This window comes from Hoplias malabaricus, chromosome 9, assembly GCF_029633855.1.
Source record: "Hoplias malabaricus isolate fHopMal1 chromosome 9, fHopMal1.hap1, whole genome shotgun sequence".
NCBI lineage: Eukaryota > Metazoa > Chordata > Actinopteri > Characiformes > Erythrinidae > Hoplias > Hoplias malabaricus.
Window position 1 is genome coordinate 2,913,652 of NC_089808.1, and position 21,826 is coordinate 2,935,477.

Sequence of the window (21,826 nt, forward strand, 5' to 3'; positions counted from 1 at the left end):
TTGGAAATGATGGCACATTCACCGTACTGCTCTACAAGACCTAAACATTAGGTCCCTCACATACAGGCATGGTTTTACTCTTGATCTTAACATTTTAGCTGAGTGTTCAGAAGATTTGTTCATTTTATGAAGACACTAAAGCAGTCTTCTAATAGTATAGTAACATAATCTGATCAGATAATTCACATTCACATGGCACAACACTGTAGTTTAGATTTAAATGTGCTTCATTATTTTTAATCATCATCTCAGGGTCATTGTTTAATGGACACATTTACAGATGTATCTCACATTAATAAAACAATTTCTGTGAAGAGATTTCGCAGTGCCCATCTAAAGGCCAAATTTAATGATATTTTTTTTGTTATTTTTATTTAAAAGTGACCTTTATAATTGCTGCATTCTAAAGGTTGTTTTTAAAGCTATTAACAATTGATGTTTTATTAAAAACCGAAATGATATAAATCAGTAAATGTGTTTTCTTTTGTTTGCATTCGTATTTCCTAATAATGCACCTAATTCATGTTGTTTGTTGTGACATAAATGTATGAAATGTGTAACGCTAATGACTAAAGTAGTAATTACTGTGAGCTTAAAATAATTGCAGTTTGCTTTTAAAAAGATTGTTGGGCAATTAGGTGGTAATTGTGGGATGCCTAGTGGATTGCAGTATTTTTCATTTTAGTTGGGGTTACTGACAGGCGTAATGTGTTGGTGGTTAGTGGTGCTACTGTCTCAGGCCTACACACACACACACACACACACACACATTGTTCCCATCCTGAGCTTCAGTCCTCTAATCATTATTGGCTAAAGTGATTAGTCTGCAGAGGCCATTCAGTTTTATAAAGGGTGTGTGTGTGTGTGTGTGTCTGACTGTGTGAGTGAATGAGTGTGTGTTGGGGGGCAGTAGAGCAGAATTGGTCTGATAGAGGGATGAAGGAGAAAAGAGAACAGGAAGCGAAGGAGTGCCAGCACAGGTCCTAGAGGAGAATGGAAATGACATGGCAGATCCGGTGGGAATGGACAGAGAAAGGGCAGTTGGAGCGCTGGCCTTGATTTGTGATTCTTCCAAGAATGGCCTACACTCAGTGGAGCATTAAAGTGGCTACAGTCCGTCTTGTTAGCAGGAGATGGAGAGAGGTTGTCTCACATTCAAGGCTGTCATTGCCTTTTAAGGAGTCAAATACACAACTCCACACATGTAGCTCTTTGATTCCAGAGTTAGCCACAGTCGCCTCCACTGCCCTCTGCTGCTGAGAGAAACTGCACTAGATCTAGGGTGACCAGACGTCCTCTTTTACCCGGACATGTTCTCTTTTTTAGACTTAAAAAAATGTCCGGGCGGAATTTCACAAACGTCCGGGATTTTGTTTTTCTAGAGTTTACATAGAATTTGTAGAATCACAAACTAGTCCCGCCCTCCCCTACTCTGATTGGTTCGCTTGAGTGAGAAGGGGGCGTGGTGAATTAGTCTAAAATCTTCTGATTGGACGGTCTGACTGTAGAACTACCGTTATTGGTCGGTAACCTTCTCTGTAAACATTTAATTGGTCAGTCTGCACGTCAGTAGTCCTTGTTTACGTCAGGCAAAGCTCATGCACCCACCCTCATCTCGAGCAGCTCTGCCGAAACGGAAATGTAAGTTCTCGGATGCAAATAAAAAATAAAGGTGTAAAGAACCTAAAAGCACACATAGGTCCAGCTAAGCATAGAACAACAGCGAGGGGCGTGACATCACATGTCAGCGTAATGGAAGGACTGAAAATGAATATTCAAATTCACATTCAGAAATGCCAATAAGTGGTGGCACGGTGGTGCAGCAGATAGTGTCGCAGTCACACAGCTCCAGGGGCCTGAAGGTTGTGGGATCAATTCCCGCTCCAGGTGACGGTCTGTGAGGAGTTGGTGTGTTCTCCCTGTGTCTGCGTGGGTTTCCTCCGGGTGACTGTCTGTGAGAAGTGTGGTGTGTTCTCCCTGTGTCCGCGTGGGTTTCCTCCGGGTGACTGTCTGTGAGGAGTGTGGTGTGTTCTCCCTGTGTCTGCGTGGGTTTCCTCCGGGTGACTGTCTCTGAGGAGTGTGGTGTGTTTTCCCTGTGTCTGTGTGGGTTTCCTCCGAGTGACTGTCTGTGAGGAGTGTGGTGTGTTCTCCCTGTGTCTGCGTGGGTTTCCTCCGGGTGACTGTGAGGAGTGTGTCCGTAGGTGTGAGTGAATGTGTGTGTGTGTCTGTGTTGCCCTGTGGCGCCCCCTCCAGGGTGTATTCCCGCCTAGCGCCCAATGATTCCAGGTAGGCTCTGGACCCACCGCAACCCTGAACTGGATAAGGGTTACAGATAATGAATGAATGAAATGCCAATAAGTATTCAAAGCATATTCAGTGCTACAGAAGTCAGAACTATAGGATGAATAGAATATAATCTTTTCTATGCTGATAATGATAGTGTTTTTGTGTGTTTAAGTAGTGATTTTGAAAAATATGGTGCAAAACCTTCTTAGGTTTCTTAATGTGTTGAATTGTTTCCTAAAGACTTCCCAAAGAATCTTTCTGGACGTGAATAATTTGAATCAGTCTGGAGCTCCCTCTGTGGAGCTCATGATGGCTGGAGCTGAAAGTCTTTTGGGGCATCCTTAGCATGCGTACACACACACACACACACACACACACACACACACACACACAGTGAGTGGGGGAGGATGTGCACACTGTGCTTTACTGTACTCCTCTTTGATTGTTCTCCCCAGGGAGAGTGAGGAAGAGAGATGAAGGGAGTGTGAAAGCGAGGGTGAGAGGAGAGGAAACCTCTCAACTCTCCTGCCGTTTCTGGCTGCAGGCGTGGCCTTCTGCGTCAGTCTAAACGCCTGCTTAGCATCAGCCCGCTCCGTTTGATCCTCAGAAACATGGCAACTCTCTCAATGTGTGCAGAAATTCACACAGCCTCCTCTCCTTCCACATCAACAGCAGAGTCGGAGTCATTCATGAAACATTGCCGAGAATGAGAAAGACACAGGGTGAGAACTCAGAGATAGATACAGACAAGGACGAGAAGAACGGGGATAATACAGGAAAAGGAAAAAAGGAGAGATTAAGAGAGATGGAAGAAAGGGAAACTAAGGGGAGAGAGGGTTCCCTGTTGGGGAAAAATTTGATTAGCCTTTGTGAAAAAGTTCTTAAATTAAGAAAGAAGTAAAGTGAAATGTACAATTTCCCTCCATCTGGAAATAACAGACCTAGCAGCAAATGAAAATCACTGGCTGTTGCCACTGAGAAGTCTAAGATTCTGTTCACAGCGGACTGCAGCATGCAGCTGTCTGAACTTTGCCATGGAGATAGCAGTGTATGGCGTCAAAACAGGTTCTAAAGTTCTGAGAACCAAAAAAAACAGAATCCATAACCAATAAATGTCATTTTATAATTGAGAAAACAGTCATTAATATTCAGAGTTATGAAAACAGGTTTGTAACGAGAATATTTCTGTATATAATCCTCTATTTTGAGAATATTCTTGAAGAATCCATTTTCGCTTCCATTCTCTCTTTAGTCAGTTGCGCTTCTCTCAGTCTCGCTTTCACCTCCAGAAGCTTCTCGCTTTTGACTTTTGACGGGTTCGAGACAGTCATTGGCTGCTAAAGTTAAGCCCCGCCCCCTCAGAAGATTCTGCACACCCTAACCCTGATTGCAAAATGACTCTAAGCCTTTGAGGAACTGTGCGTTACATTCGTTATAAGACACAATCGTGCAGAATCTGCTGAGTGGGCGGGGCTTAACCCAACAAGCAGCCAATGACTGTCTCAAACCCGACACCGTCAAAAGTCAAACGCGAGAACCTTCTGGAGGCGAAAGCGAGACTGAGAGAAGCGCAACTGATATATTCTCGTTACAAACCTGTTTTCTCAATTACAAAATGACATTTATTGGTTATGGATTCAGTTTTTCTGGTTCTCAGAAGTTTAGAACCTATTTTGATGCCATAGCAGTACTTTCTGTGAAGCACTGAGTAGCAAACACCATGTACTGTTCGTAAATGTGAGTGAGTTACATAGTATAATGTATACCAGTATAATGAGGTGCTTCATCCAATTAGCAACCACCCTAGCAATCACCTGGGATACCATAGCAGCTACCAAGAAACACCTTAGGAGCACCATAGCACCCACTTAGCGATACTTCAACAACCACCTGGGAAACACTTATCCAGATGGATGGTGCACATTGCTGGTGGTTGAGGAGAATCTGTAACATTTCAAAGAATTTTCTAGCCACTTTGGGGGCCATAAAAGCGCTGTGGAGGGACTATTATTTATTCATTCACCTCGTCCGTACCGCTTTTTTTTTGTATTTATTTTTTTTGTTGTTGTTGCTTTTCTGGTTGATTTTTAGGTGGCACTGTGGCTCAACAAATAATATTTCTGTCACACAACTCAAGGGGTCTGACGTTATGGGTTCAATTCCCACGTCGGGTCGCTCTGTGTGAGGTGTCCGTCCCTCCGTCCCTCTCTCCATCTCTGTTCTCGGGTTTTAAAAGTTATAAAATAAACGTTTGACCCTTGTTCTATAAGTAGCTTTTCTGAGAATCCGCACTTGATGTACTTACTTAGTCATGTCTTTGGCAACAAGCCAACCAGGCAGTCCAGAGAGAAAAACACTTTCCAATGCAGTGGCATTTCAGAATAATAAATATTGTGTTTTGATTGAACTGACTCGTTTCACACACTCTTATTTAAATCATATTTCATGGCGTATGAAATGAGTTCAGAATTTTTTGGCTGAATTGTAAACACACTCTGATACATGTGTACTTTGAATTTCAAGTCATCTTTCCCACTTCCAGGCTTCAGAAGGGTTTTTGCTTAAAATTCTTCAGCACCTTTTTTCGTTATTATCATTTTTATATTCAGCATCTTTATTAATGTGGTTCCTCTTCGCTGCTCTCGTCTTTAGTTTTGCTTTCTTCTGTCTTCTCATCTTTTCTCTTCTCATCTCTGAACCCTAATCCCTTAGCTCTCCTCTTTTTTCTTTCCATCTTGTTTCTTGTCCTTCACTCTTTTCTCAACTAGTCTCATTTCATATGCCGTACTATACACTCCTCTACACCAGCATTTTTCTCTTCTGTTCTCCCGTCTCTAATCTCTTCTCCCTCCACCTCTCCTAGTCCACTCTTCTCAGTGTAGCTTATCTCCTCTTATGCTCTCATTTTTTAAATCTAACTTCATTTTCTCCTCTGAAGTGTTCTCACTCCGCATTCTCCTCTTGTCTCTTTCTCTCCTCTCCTCCCTCATCTTCTCCTCTCCACTTCAATCCTCTCTTCTCTCCTCTCCTATCCTCCCCTCTTCCCTCCTCTCTTCCCCTCTCTTCTCTTCTCCTCTCCTCCCCTCTTCCATCCTCTCTTCTCATCTCTTCTCCTCTCCACTTCCATCCTCTCCTCTCCTCTTGTGTCCTCTCCTCTCCCCTCCTCTCTTCACCTCTCCTCACCTATCCTCTCCTCTCTTCTCCTCTCACCTCTCCCCCTTTTCTCCTCTCCTCTCCACTTCCATCCTCTCTTCTCCTCTCATCTCCTCTCCTATCCTCCCCTCTCCTCTCTTCTCCTATCCACTTCCATCCTCTCTTCTCCTCTCCTCTCCTATCCTCCCCTCTTCCATCCTGTCTTCCCCTCTCCTCTCTTCTCCTATCCACTTCCATCCTCTCTTCTCCTCTCCTATCCTCCCCTCCTCCATCCTCTCTTCCCCTCTCCTCTTCTCTTCTCCACTTCCATTCTCTATTCCCCTCTCCTCTCCTCTCTTCTCCTCTCTCCTCTCTTTACCTCTCCCCTCCTCTCTTCCCCTCTCTTCTGCTCTCCTCTCCTACCCTCTTCTCTCCTCTCTTCTTCTTACCCTCTCCTGTCCCATCCTCTCCATTCCCATCCTCTCATCTCCTCTCCTTCCTTCTCCCCTCCTTTCTTCTCCTCTCCTCTCCTCGGTCCTCCTACCCTCTCCTCTCCTCTCCTCTCTTCTCCTATCCTTTCCTGTCTTCTCTTCCATCCTCTCTTCCCCTCTCCTGTCCCATCCTATCCTCTGTCCTCCTCTCCTCTCCTCTTCTCTCCTCCCCTGTTCCTCTGTTTTGTGTCTGCCTCAGTGGTCAATGTGTGGTGATGGGGCAGTGGCTCTTTTAGTTGTGTGGTCAGCAGATGTGATGAATATTCATGGGTCTCCACTCCTGCTGTTGAATATTAAATGGAGCGAGAGGCAGACACAGTGACAGCTCTGCTGGTGCCTCCCTTGCTTACACTGGAGAAGTGACAGAATGGACATGATGCAAATGTTATTGAATTTTAACAGGGCTGTGACACACTAACACCTCTCTCTCTCTCTCTCTCTCTCTCTCTCTCTCTCTCTCTATCTAGCTATCTAGTTTTTCTTCAGCTTTCCTCACATGCATAGGGTACTTATCTTAATGAGGCCCTGGTGTTTTGTACCTAATGTTAATGCATAAGATTAGCATGTAGCCTAGCTGCTACTATGCTAACAATCTTTAGAAGTCTTTTAAATCTTTATACATGTACGAAAATGTATTATTTTTGGCCTCTATCATTGCCCTTGTGTTCTCTCTCTCTCTCTCTCTCTCTCTCTCTCTCTCTCTCTCTCTCTCTCTCTCTATCTATCTATCTATCTATCTATCTATCTAGTTTTTCTTCAGCTTTCCTCACATGCATAGGGTACTTATCTTAATGAGGCCCTGGTGTTTTGTAGAGCTGCACAATACATTGCTTTTAATATCACAATATTGGCTCATAATAGCCTGGAAATTCTGTAAGGATCCTGCAATATGCAAATTGCAAGACTGACAGTAAATTACACCATCTAATGTTTTTAATTGTCTGAATATTTCAGTTTACAACCAACCAACTCAAACCCCCCTGCCTCCCTGCTCCGCTCTCATTAGTAAGCTGTGTTAGGACTGCGCACAGGTGAACAGTACAGTTCATCCACTCAGGGGTGGATTGGGGTGGGCCTTTCTCCTTGAGAATAGAACTGAGAACATCTACTTCCTGTCTTTTATGTAGTTTAAGCTCTGTGGAGCTACTGTGACCCTCACTGGTTGAAGAGGTATCCACCCTCATTAAAACGCTGTAAATATTTGCTTTTAAACTCCTCTGGTCTTATCGTTCCTAATTTTGTGCTCCATTGGCCTGTGACCTTCACGCTCCCCCTGTGTGTGTGTGTGTGTGTGTGTGTAAGTGTGTGTTTTGTGCATTTTTTATATTTAGTCCATTTTTTAAAGGAGTAAGTTTGACATTTTTATGTTTAATTTGTAATTTTTGGTGAAGGTCTATAGATTTATTCAGGTATTTCTTAAGGAATCTGAGATGACACTGCTTCCATACACAGTTTTGTTTTTTAGGCTAATTTTTTAGGCTAGTTTCCGATTTTGTAGCAAACGTAGCCTGAAATCTGAATTGCACACAGTTGCATGCAGCACAACACAACATCAGACAGAGTTAAGTAGGTCATAGCCTTTAACCTAATGTTAATGCATAAGATTAGCATGTAGCCTAGCTGCTACTATGCTAACAATCTTTAGAAGTCTTTTAAATCTTTATCCATGTACGAAAATGTATTATTTTTGGCCTCTATCATTGCCCTTGTGTTCTCTCTCTCTCTCTCTCTCTCTCTCTCTCTCATTCTCCCCCTGTCTCTCTCTCTGTCTCTCTCTCACTCTCCCCCTGTCTCTCTCTCTCTCTGTCTCTCTCTCTCTCTCTCTCTCTCTCACTCTCCCCCTGTCTCTCTCTCTCTCTCTCTCTCTCTCTCTCACTCTCCCCCTGTCTCTCTCTCTCTCTCTCTCTCTCTCTCTCTCTCTCTCTCTCTCTCTCTGTCTCTCTCTCTCTCTGTTTTATTGCTACATACTGGCAGAGCTGTATTCAGTGCTCTCATTAGGCCGGCTGTGTAGAATGCTGAAGTGCTGGGGAAATGTTTGGTGAGGGTTTTGGGGAATAGACCATGAAACAGGTTTCAGTCCCAAAGCCCAAAGCTTCTTGGGTCTCTCTCTCGCACCTGTACACCTGATCAGCTCATCACCATCTCTCTCTCTCTCTCTCTCTCTCTCTCTCTGTCTCTCTGTTTGTGGACTTGAAATGAGCTTTGTTGGGGTTGGCTGTCAGTCTCCCACAGTGATGATTATGCACAAGTGTGGACCAACTAAAAGAGCACTCAGGATACAAGTTTGTCAACACTTATCTCTCTTTCTTTCATTTCTGTGACCACTGTCTCTCCCTCCGCCATCACTCTCAGCACAGCAGGGCCCTGATCCACTCACAGCCTAATCTGCCGAGAGAGAGGGGGGGGGTACACAAAGAGAAAATACGAAAATAGAAAAAAGACATCAATAAAATGGGAGAGAAAAAGAAAGGACAGAGAGAGAAAGGTGTGAACCTAATTTGACCTGCTTGTCAGAGGTCTTGCTGTCAGGGAGCTATCTCATAGACACACACACACACACACACACACACACACTTCTGTCATATCCCAGAGTTCCAAGGCACTATGGCAAGAGGTTGAGCTAAGGCACACACATGGACACGGACACTTGTCAGTTCACCTGTGCGCACACACACACACACACACACACACACACACACACACTGGCAGTTATCTGCTCTCTTGATCTCTAGGCAGGCCTGGTGCCAGCTCTTCAATTCACACTTCCCACAGAGAAAAAAGCAGCATGTCTCTGTGAAGATGTATGTATGTGTGTGTGTGTGTGTGTGTGTGTGTGTGTGTGTGTGTGTGTGTGTGTACATTTTTGGACACTATTGCTTTCTCTGTGTTTATGTCGGCCATTCATCATTCTCCGCTGCCACCTCGCCGCGCTCAACACAGCCACAACAGCCCAATTAGACCTTGTAACGATGCCAATTAAGCAATTAAGACCCAAATAACCTGAGTGTCCTGCGGCAGTGGCACTGTGTGCCTGCTCCCAGCTGCCCACAGGCCACAGCCATCTACTGCTTTGAGACCAGGCCAGCAGTGTGATTAACAACTGTGTCACACTGGCTCTGGATCAGAAAGGAGACACACTCATTAGAGTGGTGCACACATCAATAAGCAAGGCCACTGATTTCAGATCAGCTTCCAGTGGAACCATTGGAAATGGATTGTATGTGTGTGTGTGTATGTGTGTGTGTGTATACACCCTGCTGCTTGCTCTTTTTTTTTTACATACACATTCTTTGTAGATTTCATGCTGAATACTCAAATAGAATGGTCTGGAAAAAGAAAAAAAAATAAAGAATGTAAAATGCTGTGTGTGTTGTTGCTGTTCAGTTAAAAGTATGTAGCTCCAAGATCCAGTCATTTTGGAGCATTTCTATTGGTCCATTTATCATGAAATGTTTACACAAAATGAAAGACTACTATATCATTCATTCATTATCTGTAACCCTTATCCAGTTCATGGGTCCAGAGCCTACCTGAAATCACTGGGAGCAAGTCGAGAATACACCCTGGAGGGGGCGCCAGTCCTTTACAGGACAACACACACTCACACTCTCACACTCACACCTATGGACACTTCTGAGTCGCCAATCCACCTACCAACGTGTGTTTTTGGAGTGTGGGAGGAGACCCACGCAGACACAGAGAGAACACACCACACTCCTCACAGACAGTCACCCGGAGGAAACCCACGCAGACACAGGGAGAACACACCACACTCCTCACAGACAGTCACCCGGAGGAAACCCACGCAGACAAAGAGAGAACACACCACACTCCTCACAGACAGTCACCCGGAGAAAACCCACGCAGACACAGGGAGAACACACCACACTCCTCACAGACAGTCACCCGGAGGAAACCCACGCAGACACAGAGAGAACACACATCTAAATTCATTCCTAGCTTCTCTGGTTGTGTCGGGTGGTCTCTCTCCCCTCATCAATCAGCCTCATTCAAATTTCTGTGGGTGTATTTAAGCTGGTTCAACAGACATTGCCAGTTATTGTTCTCCTCCGAGTGTGTTCAGCTGTGTTGGCTTTGTGGCAGTGTGGGCATTCTCTGATTTTCTGTCCTGAGCCACTCTGCTGTCAGGTGTTGGTCGCTTATTTCTTTGTCGCTTATGGTCTTTTCCCTCACGCTGCCTGAGTTTGTTAATGCTTCCTATATTTCATGCCTCTCTGGGGTTTTACACGACACATTCATCTTGGGTCTGTCCCTTTGCTTTCCTTTACATTTTGCTGGAGACTTTCGATCAGGGTTTTTTAGTATAAATGTTTGAATGTATGAGTGTGTGTGTGTGTGTGTGTGCATGCCTATGTGTATTAGCTGGTTTGCATGGTCTCTAAGGTTTAATTAGGAACCAACAAGAAGATCCTGTCAGTAGTAGCATGAAACACACACACACACACACACACACACACACACACACATACATTAAATATTCTCTTGATAAATGAGGCCATGGTAGTGATTGCACAATGAGGGGAAAACATACATAAACCAATCACTGTACGTCCTGCTCTCTTTTCTGTACCACTCCTGTCCACTTTGAGGAGAAGAAATGCTAGAAGTTTCTTTTTACTCAGAGATGTTTTTCCCGTCCAGGAATAAATTGTTGTTGTTGTTGTTGTTTTTCTTGGTGTGTGTGTGTGTGTGTGTTTTAAACGCCGGCTCAAATTAAACTTGCAGTGGCTGTGTGGGCCCACAGGCTATTTATTGAAGATGTCAAAGCTCTCCGAGTCCTGTACCTCACTTTACCATTCACACAGCTTTATTGGCATAACAAAACGTCAAACACACCACCGGCATAAGAGCGGCATTAAAAGGCATGTTAGACTGTTATGGGAGCGTGATAAAACAATAAAGTAGGACTCGGGCGAGGAGTGTGTGAAAGCTAATGATTTTTCTGTGGTAAAGAGAATTATAATGATGATTATGATGATGACTATGATGATGATGATGATGATGGGCACGATGGCAGTGGTGATAAACAGTGAGTATTATTAGCATTTTACAGAACTTACTGTCCTCGTTCAGTCCCCTCTTTAATTATTTAGTATCACTGGGTTTGAATTCCCACTGGGTTTGTGCTCTCAGGCAGGCTGATGTTCTTCTGGTATTGTGTGTGTGTGTGTGTGTGTGTGTGTGTATGTGTGTGTGTGTGTTTGTCTGTTTGTGGTGACAGGTATTTATCAGAAACTCTGGATTTGGACTGCAAGCTTGCAGCAGCTGCTTTTCTTGCTACTTGTAACTAACTCTTGGGGAAATTAATATCAAAACATCAAACAATCATCAATCATCTGCCGCACAATTAAAGGATTTTAAAGAACAAAGGAGCACGCAGTGTGTGATGTTTGCTCATATATTTAATTAGGCTTCATATCCTCCCATTATTTCCTTTACAGACTCCAAATGTCCCAGTGTCTACATTTGGTTAGTTAATCAGAAATGACTGAGTAAATGTTGTTTGTAGATATTCTGAGGGCTGTGTCTTTGTCATCAAATATTGCAGATACTTTAGAGATCTATGTACAAATTCTCAAAGATTATACAAGATGATAATAATATTCATTCATTCATTCATTCATTCATTCATTGTCTGTAACCCTTATCCAGTTCAGGGTCGCGGTGGGTCCAGAGCCTACCTGGAATCATTGGGTGCAAGGTGGGAATACACCCTGGAGGGGGCGCCTATGCTACACAGGGCGACGCACACTCACACATTCACTCACACACTCACACCTACGGACACTTTTGAGTCACCAGTCCACCTACCAACGTGTGTTTTTGGAGTGTGGAAAAAACAGGGCACCCGGAGGAAACCCACGCAGACACAGAGAGAACACACCACACTCCTCACAGACAGTCACCCGGAGGAAACCCACGCAGACACAGAGAGAACACAACACACTCCTCACAGACAGTCACCCGGAGGAAACCCACGCAGACACAGAGAGAACACACCACACTCCTCACAGACAGTCACCCGTAGGAAACCCACGCAGACACAGGGAGAACACACCACACTCCTCACAGTCAGTCACCCGGAAGAAACCCACGCAGACACAGAGAGAACACACCACACTCCTCACAGTCAGTCACCCGGAGGAAACCCACACAGACACAGAGAGAACACACCACACCCCTCACAGACAGTCACCCGGAGGAAACCCACGCAGACACAGAGAGAACACACCACACTCCTCACAGACAGTCACCTGGAGGAAACCCACGCAGACACAGGGAGAACACACCACACTCCTCACAGACAGTCACCTGGAGGAAACCCACACAGGCACAGGGAGAACACACCACACTCCTCACAGACAGTCACCCGGAGGAAACCCACGCGGACACAGGGAGAACACACCACACTCCTCACAGACAGTCACCCGGAGGAAACCCACACGGACACAGAGAGAACACACCACACTCCTCACAGACAGTCACCCGGAGGAAACCCACGCGGACACAGAGAGAACACACCACACTCCTCACAGACAGTCACCCAGAGGAAACCCACGCAGACACAGAGAGAACACACCACACTCCTCACAGACAGTCACCCAGAGGAAACCCACGCAGACACAGAGAGAACACACCACACTCCTCACAGACAGTCACCCAGAGGAAACCCACGCAGACACAGAGAGAACACACCACACTCCTCACAGACAGTCACCCAGAGGAAACCCACACGGACACAGAGAGAACACACCACACTCCTCACAGACAGTCACCTGGAGGAAACCCACACGGACACAGAGAGAACACACCACACTCCTCACAGACAGTCACCCGGAGGAAACCCACGCGGACACAGGGAGAACACACCACACTCCTATGTTAATAATAATATTTGATAAAATACAGAAAACAATTATCCATCTTTACCTCTTGGAGACACCTGTATTGTATTGCTCACATAAAAGAGACCACTGCTTGCACTGCAGATTCTTTGAGTTGGCACTGAGTTCCATAGCCATGGCCTTAACTAAAGAACCATTGAACAGTCAGTTTTTTAAGAGTGAAAAAAGCAATATAGTAACTGAAGGGCACAGCTTTGAATCCCAGAATCATGCCTGACTGGGTCTGGATACAGTTCACACAGAGGAATGATTCATTTCTGTAGTAGAATAGACTAAAAACTACAACTTAATCCACACAACACATTGATTACGCAGAAACAGAGTAAGGCCTGGTCTCAAATTAATATCCCAGCTCCGCAAGCCGTTCCGCTACCGAGCGTAAAACTGCTTATTTTTTTCGTAATCATTTCTACAGCCACATTTTCTGCAATATGCCAAGTTTTGTTTTGTTCGCTTACACAACCCAGGAAATGTCAGATGGCATACATTGTCAAAGGTCATCATTGTATATTCAGCCATTGTATGGAAATGTCTAACCTTTAAGAAAATGGGTCAGCATTGATTAGGGTGTATATAATTAATCATGTTTTGCCTCCAGACGTGTGAATGGATTTGTTTAATATTAAACACCGAAAGCATTACCAGTTGTTTGTGGGTTGTTTGAAAACCAACAATTATAATTAACCCTAATTAACCACCAGTCTGTTATTAATGTCCAGTTTTATTTATTTATTTATTTGTGACAGTATTACACTTGTATGCATAATTATGAGCTATGCCTCATATAACTACCACATTTAATTATGCGAAAATAAATGGAATGCTTGAATTTACAGCAGCCAAGTAATTCATTGAGGATTTAAGAGTTGATGCACTAATGAAGCGAAAGTGAAAATTCTACTTTAACCTTTGCTCTCCTTCTCCCACTTCTTCCTAACAGGATTATTGACTGACTGACCTCCGGGACCCCATGAGGACCACTCAGGGAGATGGAACGTAATAGACTTTTCATCTTTGACCTTTGCCACCTCGTCAGAGCGACTCCCTGGGACTGAGACCGAGAGTGAAGTGTCCAGCTCCTTGTCCTCCTCCCGTTCTTCACTTGATCACCCTGTTTTCTCCTCCCTCTGCCTCATCCTTCCTCCTTTCTCGTCCATCCTGGCTTCTCCCTGTGTGGAATATCACGTCCTCTTCCCCCTTTGACCTTTCTGTTGACCTCTCAAGGGAACAGATCTGTAAACAAAGAGAGTAGGAGTGGAAAGCGAGACAATATGAACATGCACCCCTTGCGCTCAAGGAAGCGCGACCTGGGCGCTGCCCGCGGCTCGGACGCTCCAGGCTGGGTGTACTTCTTGTGTCTGACCACGTGGTTGGTGCTGGCCTCAAGCCAACGTTTTGACCCCAGCGCCAAGTACCCCACGGTCACGACTAACTATGGCAAACTACGAGGCATCAAGAAGGACCTCAACAATGAGATCCTGGGCCCAGTGGAGCAGTACCTGGGGGTCCCGTATGCCACCGCACCGATTGGAGACCGCCGCTTCCAGCCCCCAGAGGCTCCGGGCTCATGGCCGGAGGTGCGGAACGCCACTCAGTTCGCCCCTGTGTGCCCTCAGAACCTGCATGGGGTCCTACCTGAGATCATGCTGCCTGTGTGGTTCACAGACAGCCTGGATGTGGCGGCTACCTACATTCAGAACCAGAGTGAAGACTGCCTCTACCTCAATATCTATGTGCCCACGGAGGACGGTAAGTGCCACATCCAGCACAGTTTAGTGCAGGATAATAAATTATTTTAACACACACACACACAAAAAACGCTTAGTGCTGCAGTGCTGTAGCAAGCCCTTAACTCTTTAGAAGCATCAGCTGATTATTATTCTGTAGAAAATACAGATTTTTTATTACATTTCTTTGTAAGTAATTGCTAAAAACGTTAAAATATTGTGGATAGTGCTTTTATTTATTTATTTCGGTAAATTGATGACCGTGCTTATGGTCACTGTTTGAATTGTTCATTATTATATCAAGCCGGAAAACACATGATGTGTAGATTTACATGTTAATGCAGAATTTAAAGCTATATATGATTCATAACCAAGCAGTTAAACTGAATTACAGCTGAATGAAAGCAAAAAATCTTAGTCTTCTGAGGGTTAAGCACATTTTAATGCACTGCAAATACAACACACACACAGGGGTTGGACAATGAAAGTGAAACACCTGGTTTTAGACCACAGTAATGTATTAGTGTGGTGTAGGGCCTCCTTTTGCGGCCGATACAGCGTCAGTTGGTCTTGGGAATGACATACACAAGTCCTGCACAGTGGTCAGAGGGATTTGAAGCCATTCTTCTTGCAGGATAGTGACCAGGTCTCTACGTGATGCTGGTGGAGGAAAACGTTTCCTGACTCGCTCCTCCAAAACACCCCAAAGTGTCTCAATAATATTTAGATCTGGTGACTGTGCAGGCCATGGGAGATGTTCAACTTCACTTTCATGTTTATCAAACCAGTCTTTCACCAGTCTCGCTGTGTGTATTGGTGCGTTGTCGTCCTGATACACGGCACCGCCTTCAGGACACAGTGTTTGAACCATTGGATGCACATGGTCTTACTGGTGCAGTGTGGAGTTAATGAAGATTGTCCACCAGGCTGCTCCAATTTAGCCCTGAAACCTCCCACACTACAACGACAGGGGTTTCACTTTCATTGTCCAACCCCTGTAGACTTCTGAACTGTTGCTCTGCAGAGATTTTTTAAATTTTTTTAGGAGGCAGAGCAGTTTACTTAAACACAACAATCAGTACAAAAAAACTGATTTATTTTCTTCTCTTTGCATTTAAAAAATGCTCTTCAACCCACACACACACACACACACACACACACACACCTCAGACTCTTGACTCATAAGTGGGAACATAATCCTACTTTGCTTTTTTTTCTCTTTATATCTTTAACAATCCGGGTGTGAGGCTTCATCTTCATCTGTGATGCAGTTGCTTCAATTACACTCCAAACTCCATCCAGTCGAACAGGTCTTTGTTACATTGAAATTGCATTGAAAGTGTCAACACATTTGGAGTTTGGAGCTCACCAAGTGAAGCAAATCTGTTGAGAATTAACAGCGTAAATGACTGAATGACTTTTGGGGGTTTTTGGGTAAAAGCATGATTTTTTCTCTTCTCCACTTCCATTTTTTTTGTTTTTGTTTTTCTGTTTTCTTCTTTTTTTCTTCAGAGTCGGGTGAACATCTGCTCTCACTGGACCCACGTCTCGGTTTGTGGGCCTGCGTTTTGATTTTCTTTTGCAATTAAAATCCACAAATATTGCCAAAGAAACCAATGATCAATTGGAAGCAAGTAATAAATCTCCCAGTGTTTTCTCTCCACTTCTCTCCATCAGATTTTTTGCTTTTTTGCCTGTTTTTTTTGTTATGAAATGGTAAAGGTCTCGCTGAATTATTTTTATCTTAATGGGCTTTTGTACAAAATCCAAACTTCACTCAAAGACTGCAACTTCTGAAAAACACTCTTCTTTCTGCGTGCATGCACACACACATACACACACACACACACACACACACACACACACACAAATCTCTAGTGAATATAATGCAGAAATAATAGAGCATAACACTTTTACATGCAAGTGCAATTCCAAAGGGACACTGACAACAGACTGAGCAACAGACTTGTGTGTGTGTGTGTGTGTGTGTGTGTGTGTGTGCACACTAGTGAGTGTGTATTTTCTTGTGTGTTTTTGTGTGGGTGTGTGTGCACAGAGTGGGTGTGCATTTTCTTGTGTGTGTGTGTTTTCATAGGAACACCCCTGGTGTGAATAAGGCTGTTTATTCTCTTGCCTGTCAACACCACCAGCAGCTTGTAGCTTTTTTGAGCATTCACAGCTCAGCACTCTCGCCCTCTCTCTCTCTCTCTCTTTTTGCTCTTTCTGTCATGCTCTCTCTCAACCTTTCTCTTTCATCTTGTCTATTTTTCTCCATCTCTTGCATTCCCTTTCTCACACTTCTTATTCACCTCCACCTCCTTCCCACTCTCTCTCTTTTTCTCTGTCTTATTCCTCCTTCTGCTTCCCTCCTTCTGTCTCTCCTCTCTGTTTCTGTTTCACACTCTTCCCACTTCCCCTCTGTCCTCTCTCTCTATTGCTTTTGATCTCTTGTTTGCCTCTTTCTTTCACAACACTTTTTACTCTTCTTTATTGTAATTTCTTTCTGTTCTTCTCTAAAGTCAAGTGCACTAGTTCAATTTTTATATTCCTGTCCCTATCGTTTATGTCTGTTGCTTTCATGTCTCTCTCTCTTTCTGTCTCTATCTATCTCACTCTTTTTCTCTCACTCTCTTTCTTTCTCTCTCTCTCTTTTACTATCTCTCTCTCTCATTCTCTTTTTCTCTCTCTTTCTCTCTCTCTCTCACTCTCTTTCTGTCTCTCTCTCTCACTCACTCTCTTACTCTCTCTCTTTTACTATCTCTCTCTCATTCTCTTTTTTCTCTCTCTTTCTCTCTCTCACTCTCTTTCTCTTTGTCTCTCTTACTCTCTTTTTCACTCTCTCTTTCTTTCTCTCTCTCTCTTTTACTATCTCTCTCTCATTCTCTTTTTCTGTCTCTCTTTCTCTCTCTTTCACTCTTTCTTTCTCTCTCTCTCTTTTACTATCTCTCTCTCTCTCTCCCTCTCTCTCTCTCTCTCTCGTTCTCTTTCTCTCTCTCTCTCTCTCTCTCTCTCTCTCTCCATGACCTCTATAAAACTTGCCAGCTCCAGTTGTCTCAAATCTGCCAATTTCCATTTTCCCCAAATCCCCAAATTCTTCTTAATCCAGCCAATCCTCCCCAGCGGCCAGCACCCAGGCTCACAGATTAGATAATAAGGCATTTTGTTCAAAACTCTTAATCGTAGACCTTTTTTTTTTTCCTGTCAACAACCAACAGTGCCCTTAACAGCGTGCAATCCCTATTTACCATGATTGATGTGCTTAAGAGCTTCTCTAAGGTTTCTTAGGGCTACACTATGTGCAGAAACCTGTGCAGTTACATTACTACTGCGGAGCTCCTTGCTCTAAACTAAAACCATGATATGCTCAATAAATGTGCATTATTCTTGACCTGAATGGCTTATTAATGTTTGTTGAATTGATTCGCTTAACCCTTCATCTGCAGCATCTGTGGTTGGTCACAGCACACAGTAGAACCCTATGATTTAACAGACTTACACAATATAAATAATGCGAAGGCTGGTTGTGCAATAAAGATTAATAAACAATATATCATGCAGCTCTCCAGTGATTGGGACTTGTGCTGCAACTCTCTGTTTTGTGTGTGTGTGTGGTTAGCTGTGCAAGGTTTGATCCTAGTGCTGCAGCTCTGTGGTGTGAAGGCCCAGGGGCCGGCTATGCACAAGCCTCTCATCCGTCACTGTCCATGAGGGCGATCGGCTCTTCACCCCCACCGGCCCCCCCACCAGACAACATGCCCTCCCATACATCTCCCTCCAGTCAATTCTGTGAGTGCTCAGCGCTGCAGTGTTCTCCCACTCAGCCACGATCCGTCATTCAAAGCTCTCTGTCAAAATGTAGCAGCTGTGTGCAGCCCCTTCACATTCGTTTCTATTGCCTTCATCATCATGTCATTGGTAGACCTATTACGCAACGTTCAAGGTCCTTCGGTCCTCTGGGAATAGGTTTAAAGCAATGTATCAGGGTTTGTTTGCTCAGAGAAACACAAACTTTGCACTATATGCGCAGAGGTTTATGCTAAACTTCATTGGCGTCCTATCCACTGGGTGTCAGTACGGTGGGAGAATCATTTGAGAGAATGACAGCTAGGGCGGCACGGTTGCGCAGTCACACAGCTCCAGGGGCCTGGAGGTTGTGGGTTCGATTCCCGCGCTGGGTGACTGTCTGTGAGGAGTGTGGTGTGTTCTCCCTGTGTCTGCGTGGGTTTCCTCCGGGTGACTGTCTGTGAGGAGTGTGGTGTGTTCTCCCTGTGTCGGCGTGGGTTTCCTCTGGGTGCTCCGGTTTCCTCCCACAGTCCAAAAACATAGGACTCAAAAGTGTCCGTAGGTGTGAGTGTGTGAGTGAATGTGTGAGTGTGTGTCGCCCTGTGGACTGGCGCCCCCTCCAGGGTGTATTCCCGCCTTGCGCCCAATGATTCCAGGTAGGCTCTGGACCCACCGCGACCCTCAATTGGATAAGGGTTACAGATAATGATTGAATGAATAATGACAGCTTCTACTCCTCTGACAAGTCTTTATAGTACATTTCAGAACATTGCTGTGATGATTTGATGGCATTAGGTCACAGTAACATTAGTGAAATCAGGTCCTTTGTTGCGTCAGTCTCTGGAACAACATTCCAACTCATCCCAAAGTTATGAATGTAGCTTAGCCATGACAAGCAACACAGTTCCACACTTGGAAATGGTGATCATTCAATATCTTGCTCTTCTATGGACTCTTTCATGCTGTGTGCTTAACTGAACATCTGTTTTAACAATGGGGGCACATTGAAGATGACCCCACTGACTAGAAGAGGTATGTCCACACATGCAGTGGTTGCAGGTTTTTGTTTTTATGAACATTTCCAACTTCTGTAGCCCTTAGAATTAAAGGCTGTTGGTGCAAATGATCCCTTTTGCTTTATATTGCAATGTGTTTTGTACATGTATTGACTGTGTGGCCTGGAGAAAGTGGTACCTTTTGAAGTTGTGCTGAAAAGTGTTTAAATAATACATATATATATATATTAAAACTGCAGGGAAAATGCATGACCTCTGAACACAATCGAGCAGGTTGTTTTGGCCTGTGGGTTTGTTAGCTTAACCATCTTCAACCTTCTCATTGCAACAATCCAATATTTCTGGTTATCATTCAATATGTGCTTTAGCTAATCAATACTTCATTACGTTTTACTTCATTATGTTAAATCAAGAGGAATCATGGCTGCAGCTCATGGAAAGGAACAAATCCCTGCAACTACTAAGAGGCTAGAGCAGAAACACTAGAACCATAATCATGTTTTTTTTTTTTTTGGATAGAGTTCATTTGCATTTCAGTTTTTTTTGTTTTTATAGAGTAAATATAATAGAACAGTATGCCTAATAATTTGTCAACACCTCTCATAATTAGATATTCGATCTCTGGTCATGGACATCCACCTTGTGTAATCGCCACAGAAAAAAAAAAAATGAAGTAAAATACCATGGAGTAGCTGTACATGATGCTGAGGTCACTGTGCTCAATGTCAGCCCCCAGTGTCTCAGTCTCTGAGAGCAAACATAGCTCATGGCTCAGTAGTACCTTGGGAAAAGGTAGGGACCTGGAGGTTGTAGGTTCGAGTCCCGCTCCGGGTGATTATCTGTGAGGAGTGTGGTGTGTTCTCCCTGTGTCTGCGTGGGTTTCCTCCGGGTGACTGTCTGTGAGGAGTGTGGTGTGTTCTCCCTGTGTCTGCGTGGGTTTCCTCCGGGAGCTTCGGTTTCCTCCCACAGTCCAAAAACACACGTTGGTAGGTGGATTGGCGACTCAAAAGTGTCCGTAGGTGTGTGTGTGTGAGTGAATTTGTGTGTGTGTCTGTGTCGCCCTGTGAAGGACTGAGGCCCCCTCCAGGGTGTATTCCCGCCTTGCACCCAATGATTCCAGTTAAGCTCTGGACCCACCTGAACTGGATAAGCACGTACATATAACGAATGAATGAATGAATGAAAGGTATAAAGGCCCATGGCATCTGTCATGCATATGTGTGAAGGTAGCATTGATATGTAGCTGTATATAGGGATTTCTGAGAAATATGTTGCCATCAAGGCAATGAATATGGTGGTTTAAGCAAGACAGCGCCATATCACATTCTGCACCTGCTACAACAGCGTGGCTTTGCAGTCACAGATTGTGTGCTGACTGGCTTGTCTGCAGTCCAGATCTGTCTCCTATGGCCTTTAATGAAGAGAAGAAATCAGATAATGGCAACGGCACACTGCCTAACAGCTGAAGTCTTGTATCAACAAGAAAAAAATTCCACTTGCAAGAATGGGACCTGACAAAATGTAATTAAAATGAAAGGTGATGTAATACAGTAGTGTCCCTGCTTTCTTCTGAGTGGGTTGCAGACATCGATTTCAAAAATTGCTCATATTTACTAAAAATAAAAAATAAAAAATCAAGGTGTTCAGTGTAAACACTGGAAAACCGTTTTGTACATTGGTGCACTCTTAAAATAAAAGTGCTATTAAAATGTCCATATGCCTTAGAAGAACCACTTTTGGTTCCATACAAAGTTTTTGCTAATGTTTAATTGGTGGCGACACGGTGGTGCAGCAGGTAGTGTCTCTGTCACAGCTCCAGGGTCCTGGAGGTGACTTTCTGTGAGGAGTGTGGTGTGTTCTCCCTGTGTCTGCGTGGGTTTTCTCCGGGTGACTGTCTGTGAGGAGTGTGGTGTGTTCTCCCTGTGTCTGCGTGGGTTTCCTCTGAGTGACTGTCTTTGAGGAGTGTGGTGTGTTCTCTCTGTGTCTGCGTGGGTTTCCTCTGGGTGACTGTCTGTGAGGAGTGTGGTGTGTTCTCTCTGTGTCTGCGTGGGTTTCCTCTGGGTGACTGTCTGTGAGGAGTGTGGTGTGTTCTCTCTGTGTCTGCGTGGGTTTCCTCTGGGTGACTGTCTGTGAGGAGTGTGGTGTGTTCTCTCTGTGTCTGCGTGGGTTTCCTCTGGGTGACTGTTTGTGAGGAGTGTGGTGTGTTCTCTCTCACTTTCTCACTGATGTCTGATGAACCTACAGATCAATAGACTGCATTAACCTGCCTCCTAAGTATTTGTCTTAGTCCTGGTCTTATTTCACTGTAAATGATCTACAAGGCTTGAATCAGTTGAAACAGGTGGGTTTCACCAGGGGATAGCGAATCTGTGGTGCTCTTTTGGACTGAAGCTGCCCGTTCTTGGCATGCCTCATATTAGCATGGTCTCAGTCTTAAGCTTTGCTCTCTTTTGTCCTTGAAGCAG

At 44.4% G+C, this 21,826-nt stretch overlaps 1 protein-coding gene across 1 annotated transcript in view; it reads left to right on the plus strand.

Moving 5' to 3' along the window:
* LOC136707232 (neuroligin-2-like) overlaps positions 1-21,826 on the plus strand; it is a 119,628-nt gene that overhangs the window by 72,720 nt on the left and 25,082 nt on the right. The window contains exon 2 of the mRNA XM_066681183.1: positions 13,776-14,584. Coding sequence (XP_066537280.1) covers positions 14,107-14,584 — 478 coding nt within the window. The 5' untranslated portion in view covers positions 13,776-14,106. The remainder of the gene's footprint in view (positions 1-13,775; positions 14,585-21,826) is intronic.